This window comes from Botryllus schlosseri, chromosome 15 (assembly GCF_051294905.1).
Source record: "Botryllus schlosseri isolate E-star chromosome 15, Bs_hap1, whole genome shotgun sequence".
NCBI lineage: Eukaryota > Metazoa > Chordata > Ascidiacea > Stolidobranchia > Styelidae > Botryllus > Botryllus schlosseri.
In genome coordinates, this window is record NC_137250.1 from 14,084,966 (window position 1) to 14,096,467 (window position 11,502).

Genomic DNA, 11,502 nt, shown 5'->3' on the forward strand with positions numbered 1-11,502 from the left:
ATTACCTGTCTTTTCCTCTATATATTGTCTCGCTCCTAATTTGTCATTTCTTGGTACCTTATAGTTGCTGGCCTAGCTGTGTTGCGTATAGTGCTCGTTTTCAGTTAATAAAAGCCTTGGTTACTCTGTGAAATAAAGGTCATCACACTGCTAAAAGTGAGGATAATAATGCGAACCATTCGATATCACGCGACAGATGAGTTATAAAAAGTGGGTTTAACAATACTTTAGCTATGGAAACTGAGCAGTCAACACAATGACTTGGACTCGGAATCGAGTCATAACACCAGGACTCGGACTCGACCTTCTGCTCGATGACTTGGACTCGGTGATGAATTGAAAATGACTCGACTTGACTCGACTCAAAGCTATAAAAGTGAGATTGACTTGTGACTCGATCGGAGCCTTTTGACTTGGTTACAACCCTGGCAATAGGCCTATATATGCAATTACATGTGATATTTACCGATTCAATCATGAATTATGGAGAATTTTCGCGCAAAAAGCTGGTTCACTAAAGAGTAGGCTACAACAAAGCTCGCTGGTAAGTCGCGGCAAAACGAACACCCTGATGAGGATCTGGGGGTGACGCCCCCTATAAGTTCGGTTTGTCACCCTATGGTGGCCCAAGACCAATGTTTTTTGGGGCTGACGAAGTGCTGTTTCGGTTCTGACGCGGAGTAGTATACGACGCATTATTTTTATTCGAACTGAATGCTGACATCACCGAGCATCGATCGACCGTACCGTGTGCTTCGTATAGCGGTTGAGATTGTTGGCAGACCAGACCACTGACGCTCACAAAATATGCCTGAAGCTATACTAGACAGTTTCCCAACCTTTTTAGCCCACGGAGTACTTTACGCGAGGGCCAAAGCCCGCGGAACTAAGTAATGAAGACTTAGCTTATTGAACATTATAGCAGTGACATGTAAACTAGAGATGGTGTGAACGCGAGGTTCACGTTCGCGTTCTGTGTGTGAACCTCAGATATTTAGAGGTTCGCGTTCACAAACGAACCTTGGTAGGTTCTGCACTGTGAACCTTTTTCATATATTACAATTTTCACTTCATTATAGCATCTTTGGTTGAAATTTATTGCATTTCAACTGCGGGCCTGGTATATGCATGACGCTGGCAGCATAGAAATCAACACTAAACGAGCATGCACCTTTACAATCTCAAACATTTTACTTGCTTTGTTATATTGTTTGCTCGAAATATCCAGCTTTCCGTTTGCGAATATTTAGTGACTCATCTCTGCTGTGAGCCTGACCCACAACCCCACAACATCAAGAGCGAAACACTACATGTAGGTAGTCAGCTAATGACTCTTGTCCAACCAATCAATGAAATTACATCGTTGTCTGATGTATCATGTTTATTGTATCATAAAAACAAACTCCGTGGATTGGGGTGTTGGCTACTGCTGTATAACTTGTTAAAGGGGTAACATCGGTAGCAAGTAGGGAAACCCGTTTTACACTCTGCTCAATATCAACGTAGCAATACTCGGAACGCCGAATACATTGTCAGGCCTGATCTTGACCGTTAAGGCGTAAGCTTATATTCCCTTGCAAGCTCTCGTCGGAATTGTGGCAAAGCGACGCAAGATATTGATTTTCTGGGATGATTATATAAATTGATCGCCCCAGTTGATACATCTGTAGACGTTTAAAACATCAATAGGTATTTCAGCATTGTGGCATTATGTGGCCCGAATCGTCGCTAGGTATTGCAAGGCTATCACTTCACTGAAATGTAGAGTTGGAATTAGCAATATGACGTCACGAGGTTCGCGTTCACACAGAACCTTTCAAAAAGGTTCGCGTTCACACGAACCCGAACCTTTCAGAGGTTCACACCATCCCTAATGTAAACATAACAGTTTTCTTTTAGGTATACATGTGCTATAAATGCAAATTGGAATGGGAATGACCTATCTAGTTAAAACTTCGGTTGGAAATGAAGTTGTCGATGACAATCGAATTCGGAAGCACTGGATTACATACAAGACAATCGAACGATAGCTCACTAATCGGGCGGCTCCGGTTCGATTCCAGTCGAAGGTTTATCTAGGCTCATATTTCCCCGCCCAGAAAAAGACCCGACGTAAGAAAGCACTCACAAGGAATGGAAAGAGCTAGAAAGGGCCGCGGCTTCAAAAAGATCAACATCGAAAATAACTGTGACATCGGGCACTCTAGGCCAGAGGTCTCAAACACGCGGCCCGCGGGCCGCATGCGGCCCGCTGGAGCATTTTGTGCGGCCCGCGACGACATTTTAGATTTTTAATAATTTGACAATATATAGGTGTCACATATATTTTTTCAGGATATAAAGTGAAAATTCACTCTTAAATTGCTCCGAGACCATTCGTCAAACTTCACTATCACATCAATTGTAAACGCTACCATGCTGTCGAAGATTCACGATCTCGCCTCATTTCCAATTCATGATGACAAAATCTGACCCTTAGACGTTTCATGACCGAAATTTGTTAGTTGGACTTGGCCGCGACTTTTATTAGAATTAGCCTACTCAGAATCGGGCTAACTCGATGGCAAAATGAAAATGACTCGAGTGGACTCGGAGTAACTCGCAATGCCGTGAATTTGTTAGAACCATGGAATCAACAAACTATCAGGGAATAGTAATAGATCAGAAGGTCGCGGCTTGGTATTTCGCTAACTAAGCAAGTAGTTATGGCAACCATTGACAAACTGTTAGTTACATCTTTGGTCGCTAAACCATGTTATTAAGGCCACTTGAAGGTATCGAGTACCGTAGTGGTGCGCTCCAACGATTTAACGACAATGGGCCGTTCGGCGTTCCGACATTTCAATCACTAGGACACATTCAATAATATATTCATATTATATTTTTCTGCTCCTATATTTTAAGATATTTGGCCATGAGATTAATAGCCTACTTATCAGAAGCATACCCGAATCCTGGATTGGAATTACAATGCTCAACTTAGAAATGTTTTGATATCAGATCAGTCTCTATTATCAATCTGTTAAATTCGAAATATTCATAGTAGCTGCCAAATTATAACCCGATAGCTTCTATGATGGCATCATACATTTGTCCGCCCATATGGTGTCTATCTTGATATCAAGTACAACAACAATTCTATTCAAATAGTTATAAATGTGATGATTCTTTTCGTGCCAGGCCTAAACGGATACAAGAGTAAATCACATTTTGACGATGTGTGTTTACTGTCAGTCCGCTGGATCGGCTCACTTTCAATAGGACAATTCCTTCCGGCCAAATAAGGCCTACTTGGAAAGACATAGAATAACCCTATAAATGCTGCGGCCCGCGGCGTCGTCAAAACTGGAAAACTGGCCCGCGAGCACATTTGAGTTTGAGACCTCTGCTCTAGGCAGGGCCGTAACTGCCGCACCCCAAACCCCCCAATTGGGGGGGGGGCCAAGTTCGAAGGGGGCACAAAATTATTTGTGAATGAACATAAATTATGGGGTATTTTTTGAAAATTCAAGCATCTTTTTAAAAAAAATTTCGCGCCGGGCGCGATTTCAAGTTGCCTAATATCTTGATTATTGGGTACTCTTCCCCCAAGAAAAAATACGCAAGATTTAGAGATATGGGCATATCAGCGTTGGCCATTACCGCGCCACGTACGCACCAAGACATAAAAAGTTTTAGGCCATGTAACATGCGACTACAAGAAGTGTGCCAGAACGGTCAGCAGCGAGAAAACCTTGGCCGAAAAGGACTGCCCTTATGCTGACCGAAAACGGCGTTATATATATAAAATACAGATAGGGTTTATTGTCCATAGGCGCCTAAATGACTGGCGCCGAATGTTCCTGTCTTGGCAATCTGAACCTCACAAGACAAATACCATCCCGCAGTGACAAATTATATGCCAATGGAGAAATACCAATTTGAAATCGTGTGATCTTTTAGTTTAGTACGTTTGGGCGATTCTATATTTTTTGATATAGCAGACAGGAAGTCACGAAATAACGTCATGTGACGAGGTCATACCATAACGGGTCGGCTCGTCTGAAGTTGTTTATTTATTATTTACGGGCTCTACAGTTACAAACTCGCCCCACTCAGCTCTACCGGTAAATCTGATTACGTGAGCAGAGAGGACAAGAAATTGTTGCAATATATATATGCAATTTCCGATCATATTGACCGATTTTATCATGACTTATCGAAAATTTTCGCACTTCGCGTTGGCTCACTATATTGTACATATTAAATTTCGTGGCAAAGGCGAACAACGTGATGCGGGGTCGGTTTATCACCCAATGGGAGTCCAAGACTCAAGTTTTTTTAGAGGGGGGGGGGCTGACGAAGTGCCGTTTCGCTCCTGCCAACGGGTATACACCCAGATATGTTTAATTATTATTGATGGGTCCTACCTTTTCAAGCACACCTCACTCAGCTATACCGGTAAATCAGATTACGTGAGCAGAGAGAGCCAGAGAGGACAAAAAATTGATAGCAATATATACGCGATTCACGATCATATTGACCGATTCAGTCACGAATTCTAGAAATTTCTCGCGCTTCGCGCGTGTAGGCGATAAAAGCTGACTTAGTAAACGGACGCATATAGATGATAAGTAGCGGCAAACAGCGTACAGCGTGATGGGGGTTCTGGGGGGCTTTGTTGTATTTATCACCCTATAGGGGGCCCAAGACCAACGTTTTGGGGGGGGCCTGGCGAAGTGCTGTTACGGCCCTGGCTCTAGGCCGAGGTGGATGTCAGTCTGAAGGACCGCAACTGCGCGTCGTTCAACATCCTCCTATCTGTTCATGACATCGCATTGTACATTGTGTGTCTTGTTCAGATGAAATATAACTCGACGAAATGCTTTAGAACAGTGATTCCCAACCGCGGCCCCCAGCTAGCCTTCTTGCGGCCCCAAAAACATATTAAGAAATCTAGGTATGACAAAAAATAAAATTTATAAAATGCACTTGCTTGGCTTGGAGTCTGGAGTTTCTAATTAGGATTGCAGGACAGTCGTGAGTAGACTGCTAACGTTACGTCACTGCTGTATCAATGCACTGTGCACTAACTTTACAGTTGAACGAGCAGTAGCTATAGATATAGGTATAGACAGGACCATAACTGCGGCACGCCAAACCCCCAATGGTGGGGGGGCGAGGTCGAAGGGGGTCCAAAATTATTTCGTGAATTAGCATACATTATAGAGTATTTTTTGAAAATTTTTCGCTCTAGGCGTCATTTCATGCGGCCAAATATCGTGATGTTTGGGTACTCATCCCCCAAGAAAAAATACAATTATCGAAATGGGCATATTGGCGTTGGCCATTACCGCGCCACGACGCACCAAGACATAGCAAGTTTTAGGCCATATAACATGCGACTCCAAGAAGTGTATCAGAACGATCGGCAGCGATAAAACCCTAATGCTGACGGAAACTTCGTTATATATACAAATTACCCTCTTGCCAATCTGAACCTCATAAAACAAGTATCATCCCGCAGGAAAAAATTATATTCCAGTGAAGAAATACCAATCGTGTGCGTCTTTTTATTTAGTAGCCTACGTTTTGGCGATTCTATATTTTTTGATATAGCCGACAGGAGGTCACGAAATAATATCATGTTACGGAGTGATACCAATACGGAGTTCTGCAGTTTCCAAGAAACCTTACTCATTTCTACCGGTAAATACGATTACGTGAGCAGCGACGACAAGAAATTGATGGCAATATATATGCAATTCCCGATCATATTGACCGATTTGATCATGAATAATCAAAAATTTTCGCGTATCGCACTGGCTCACTTAACAATACAACTCATTTCGTGGCAAAAGCGAACAAGGTGATGGGGGTAGGTTTATCACGCTATGGGAACCCAAGACCCTAAGTTTTTTTGTCGGGGGCTGGGACTGACGAAGTGCTGTTTCGTTCCTGCCAATTGGTATACGCCCGAAGATGTTTAATTATTATTGAGGATCCTACCTTTTCAAACACACCTCCCTCGGTCCTACCTGCAAAACTACTTACGTGAGCAGAGAGAGGATAAAAATTGATAGCAATATATATGCAATTCCCGATCATATTGACCGATTCAATCATGAATTACAGAAAATTTTCGCGCGAAGAGGCGATAAAAGCTGACCCACTAAACGGCCCCGACAGCAGCATTATCGGTAGTCCTATACCTCACGGCCGAAGCGTCCGAATAGTTTGATAGGTCCGGTCTTTATCGAAAGCTAGTGTCGCACTGATTCCAAAAATACGAATTGAAATCTCGCCAGGTCAATAAAACTACTCCGAAATAGCCACCAAAGGTAGATTGTCTGAACAATGGGAGCGCAGCAACACGATGACCACAATTAACAATGGCCAACGTCGTCGAGCGATTGATCGGAACAATGCCAATTTTCATATTTTGATGACTATTTTGGGTCCGTTTCATTGCCCAGGTATTCGCGCGGCCCCGACCGTACTCGGAAATTCTAAATTTGGCCCCGAAACCGAACAAGGTTGGGAACCACTGCTGTGGAAAGTCTGTAACCCGCAAATTAAGCGCCAATAGCTTTCGGAAAATTACCTTCAACCACCGAGTCACACCAATCCCCAATTTATCGTTATATGAATATATACCGACTTGCATTCGAAACATATATTATTTCAAAATACGTGTGAACATATAACTCAAGAGTGAGCGAAAGACGACTATTCCATACGTACTGCAATTAGGAATCAGTGAGCGCCCGCGCTTTCTGCACAACGCCAAGCACTACACGGACAATTCGAGACCGACGGACAAATTACAAGTGTGCACAATTGATCACGCAGACAACATAGAGTGTAACATTCTTTGAAGAGCACAGCTATACTTCAAAAGCCGCAAAAAGCAATGACTGTGTCGTAATTTTGAATGAAAGATTCGCAATCTCGTAAGAACTTATGCACAAGTCCAAGCGTGTGAAATAACTTTCATGTCTGTGCATTCGCGTCCTGAGGTTGGGCCTGAAACGCCGCCGCGGTCGGTGCCAATTTCATCGTGAAAGCAATGGCCTTGTAGAGCAAAGACCGAACTAGCGAGGGGCAATTCGGACTTTCGGTCATGTATTTGATGGACAGATGCAATTCGTAGAACGTGAGCCTGAAAAGGAATGAAAATATTCAGACTCCACCAATGAGCCCCTCAAAGACTCCGCGAGTCATGACGTCACGTAATAAAGTGCCTCCCGTACGTCAATCTTAATATGCAAAAATTACTTCAAGTAGTAAGACAAGCGATTGAGAAGTAGGACGTTAAGAGTCGAGCCATGCAAATTTGCAACATGACTCGAGTCAACTAATCTCAAATATATTGATTTTGAGTCTTCAAATATCTTAAGTTTGTGTCTTCGATTTCAAAGCACTGACAAAGGATTAGTATTGATCACCTGGCTTTGCAAAGTAGAATACTGGATGACTGGAAAAAAGTGCGTCTCCGGGTCACAAGTCATTCCATATTTTTGATACGTGGACACCAAGTACAGTCATTCAGAAAACGTGACTAGAGTCATCCGGCTGCACTCATGGTTTGCATTGCCCAGTTTGTCAAGGCAATTTCACCAATGAAGGTGACGAGAATCTATACAAATACTAATCTTTTCTCAACAAAATCTCAATCGTAATAAGCACTTCCTTTCTACATCATCTTTAGGTATCTGGGGTACACCTTTCAAGTTGCCACATCATCCTGTACTTTTTGTAGTCACACTCAGTGGCATTATGTCTACTTATGCATGACTACTTTGGTCCCAACAGCAAAGTGCTTTTTTCTTGGGGAATTAAACTAGCTACATTTGCAGACTCGAGCACTCCTGTAATTTGGCAGAAGAAAGTATACAAGCCCTTTTACTTGGCCAATTAGGTTCAAATGAAACTTTGTGTTAGCATTGCCCAATCAGAAAATCGTTCGCAGTAGAACTGCAAGAAACATGGGTCAGCTGACCCTTGAATGGAGAGACTGCCATGATATAGATGTATATAAGCAGACTGAGTTGTATGAGAACCGCTGACCTACACCGATCTCAGAAACAGACTTTGTGGCCTCAAGAGATGAAATTGAAAACAAGTGTTGTGCTTTTGAAACATATTTTACAAGTGTTTCGCCAAGGCAATTGAATAATTACCCATCCACACCAGTGTTGGGATGACTCGAGTCACCTTTTTCGTATGAATTGACTTGACTCGAGTCACTTTTCTAAAATGACTTGACTCGGCTTATCAGAAATGTGGATTGACTCGTGACTCAGAGCAAAATTCACGAGTCACTTTCAAGTCATCAAGTAATCGGTGGCGATAAAAACCACTGTATCTTGCATATGTTCGGATTGTACGCAAAAGGCTGGTGTAACCCATGAGAGCGACAAATCATTCAATGATCATGCGTTTCACTGAGCCTCCATTGTTCTCTCACAAATAAATTGATCGCAAACGAAGTGATCGAAGCTTACAGCTTACGTTGTCGTAAACTAGTTTAGTAAAGTAATTTAATTGCAAAATGTTTATTTCTGTTCTCTGTTCATAACTTAACCAAACCTCCTGTTTTATTGAAATTGAATTCCAATATAATTTATATAGTCCTCAACCATTGGCGGAGGCTTGAATTGCATCATATCAATTTGCAAAAGGGTAATGTATTGCATCTTATCAACTCGTTTCTCTATTCTCTATTTTGGCTGGCAACTAAAGTCAGAGGCTATGCAATTATGCTTACGTAGTTAAGCATTTCTACGTATATGTGAGTAATAAAGCGCCTTCTTGCGTTTATATTCAACTCTATATTCGTTCATAGGTCCAGAATCAATAACCACTCAAACTGTATTTCAGACAGCTAGCAAAACGCAATGACGTAAGCACGCCTAATACTTCGAAAAGGCAACTTGACTTGAATTGTGACTTGACTCGTGACTTGACTTGACTCGACTTGACTCGAGTCACCTCCAAAATTCGAGTGACTTGACTTGACTCGAGTCACCTTCGAAAATCGATTGACTTGACTTGACTCGAGTCAAAATATGTAATGACTTGAAATGACTCGAAGGTAGTGACTTGATCCCATCACTGATCCACACACATTTTAACATTTCTGATGATTGCTGGCACGAGACATAATTACTGAAGAAAATGATATCACCGACCTTGAATAGGGGTTTCTTCTGGACAGATAACGGTAAGTTAGAAATCGATAGTAGAGAAAAGGTGTCATAATCAGTGTCTTTCCCCTGAAAACCAAGGCATTTGCAGTCATAGTTCGACGGCATTGGCATAATATCACAAAACAAACATCTCTTGACCTACCCGAAGGCCATTACCACCGAGATAGGCATGATGAGGATCTCGTTCATCGCTATGAAGCGGAATAACGTGGCCTGGTGCTTGGCCACATGATTTATGATTTTGCGTAACGGTGGGTACGAATTACTGCCACGGATGTCAATCATTTGCCGGGAGAAACTGCAGGTGTGCAGTAGAGCGAAGACAGTGACTGGCATCAACGCGACTGAAATGGAAAAACATATATTGATTATATTGGTTTCGCAGAACTTTCGAAAAAGGGTCTGCTATGATCAATGCCTATCGTATCTTTTAATTTGAATCATCCACTTGACAGGCGGCCTCAATGATCCTATATGCAGCTTGCAATCGATACATAAACACACCCGTGTGCAATTATCACAAAGAGAGACATTGATTGAAACAGAATCAGGCTTTGTCAATGTCACTACATCGAACCAATTTGAGCCGAGCTATTGTCATTAGCCATACAAACTCTCAGTCACAGACAATATTCAATACTTAATTTCATGTTTGAATGGCAATGTCTTTGTTAGAATGTCACTTTGTCATCGAGCTATCACAAGTAGTGGGACTGTAAACAGGCAGATCGATGCTGCTATCAACACAGACCAAGTACAACCTGATCGTCAGAGTGACTTAGAAGAGAGAATCGATAATTACGAGCTCAGACCAATATCACAAAATGATCCACCATTCATTTTACCAGAGAAATTGCCTTTGGCACGCAGCTCCAGCAAAGACGCACATTGTGAGTTAGTGACATATGAAGATAGTATAGTAGGGTAATTGTACAATTAAAGACAACAGAGTGACTTCTCGAAACCGCAAAAGAGCACAAAACACTGAGTCAATAATTAGCAGATAACGTAATCTGAGGCCACAACTTGATATATTTTGGGTCAATGGCCATTATAATGTCACTGGACCCCAGACCTTACTTGTAATTGGTTGGCCAAACAGAAAAATCAGCGAAAACATCAAATAGTGTCCACTATCTTCCGACATCACTAAAGCCAAATGATGTCGAGTCAATTTGAACTCCGGTATACGTTGGTGTAAACGTAGCGCACAAATAATGCCATTCGCTAGCATTGCCCTTGTGAAGAAGTGATTCATGTCAAATGCACTGAAATGAAACAAACATTTAATACGTTAAGGCCATTCAAGCTGTAGTGCATCATTTTAAAGAAGTTTACGCGACATACCTGCAGAAAAACAAGTATTGTATGCTCAAAAACATTAAATACGCACGAAGCACCCACATTGCCGTTCCAACTTTTCTGGCAGCCATGAAATTCTAAAACAAGAAAAAGGGTCGCAGATATATTTCAGTAAGAAATCTGCCTGGAAGAAAGCAATTAGGCTATCCGCAAATTTGAGTTTCATTTTGTCCATCACATCACAAGGACTAACACATTTTTATCTTACTATAATGGAGCCAGTATCTCTTGCTTCCTGGGTGTTTGCCTCCTCTCGGCGAAGATCATCCTCTCTCTCGGCCATTTTTCTAGGATTAGTAGCTTTGCATTTCTAACACAATGTACCAATGATAGATAACAAAATACACACAGTTAAGTACCCTGAAATTCATGAAGTAACTTCACTCTCTTTCCAAGTAAAGTGTGGTCCATCAATTTCACACTTTACCATCCACCGGTTATGAATTTCAAGTTAACTCATTACCACACTTTCATTTCAGTAACTAGACTGGCTAGTGAATACAAATTCAACAGTGGAACTTAACTACCATACCACTCCTCTACGACATACCGAATGCGAGATCCGAATCAAACAGTATACTAGTCGTATGGATTCTGGCTGCTACAACATACCCTCGCTAGACAGATATCAACGACACGTTGACGTGACCTGAATATTGCAGCGTTATAGATTCATCATAAAATGCTGCCACTCGCCATTATTGAACTACACAGATTACTAACCTACCAGAGATGAGCGGATTTTGAATTTCTATGTCCTAATCCAATCCAAATCCGAACGTTCAAATCCAAATCCTAATCCTAATCCATAACATTTTCATATTCAACTCCATGTCCAATTCTAATCCGATTCCAACTGAAAATTCAGAAAAAATGCTAATTTATGCAACGGAGGGAATGGAAATTTTTATTTCACGACCAACGATTCCTTTGATTTAAGATAACTTAG

The 11,502-nt window shown here is 41.8% G+C and overlaps 1 protein-coding gene across 1 annotated transcript; it reads right to left on the bottom strand.

The window, feature by feature from the left end:
• Window positions 1-6,640: 6,640 nt before the first annotated feature.
• On the bottom strand, window positions 6,641-10,947 carry LOC145457295 (transmembrane protein 33-like). Its single transcript, XM_080335483.1, has 6 exons — window positions 10,762-10,947; window positions 10,539-10,630; window positions 10,272-10,459; window positions 9,334-9,535; window positions 9,174-9,257; window positions 6,641-7,141 (listed from the first exon to the last, which is right to left on the bottom strand). Exons 1-6 carry the CDS (start codon window positions 10,834-10,836, stop codon window positions 6,973-6,975), a joined length of 810 nt encoding a protein of 269 aa, XP_080191609.1. The 5' UTR covers window positions 10,837-10,947; the 3' UTR covers window positions 6,641-6,972.
• Between the last annotated feature and the right edge of the window lie 555 nt (window positions 10,948-11,502).

What these genes read in the sequence shown, in the direction of transcription:
- LOC145457295 (XM_080335483.1), bottom strand. Translation starts at nt 10,836, where the DNA reads ATGGCCGAGAGAGAGGATGATCTTCGCCGAGAGGAGGCAAACACCCAG. An exon ending in GAGATACTGGCTCCATTATA is followed by an intron (nt 10,631 to 10,761) that starts GTAAGATAAAAA and finishes TTCTTGTTTTAG; the next exon opens with AATTTCATGGCTGCCAGAAA. An exon ending in CAATACTTGTTTTTCTGCAG is followed by an intron (nt 10,460 to 10,538) that starts GTATGTCGCGTA and finishes GTTTCATTTCAG; the next exon opens with TGCATTTGACATGAATCACT.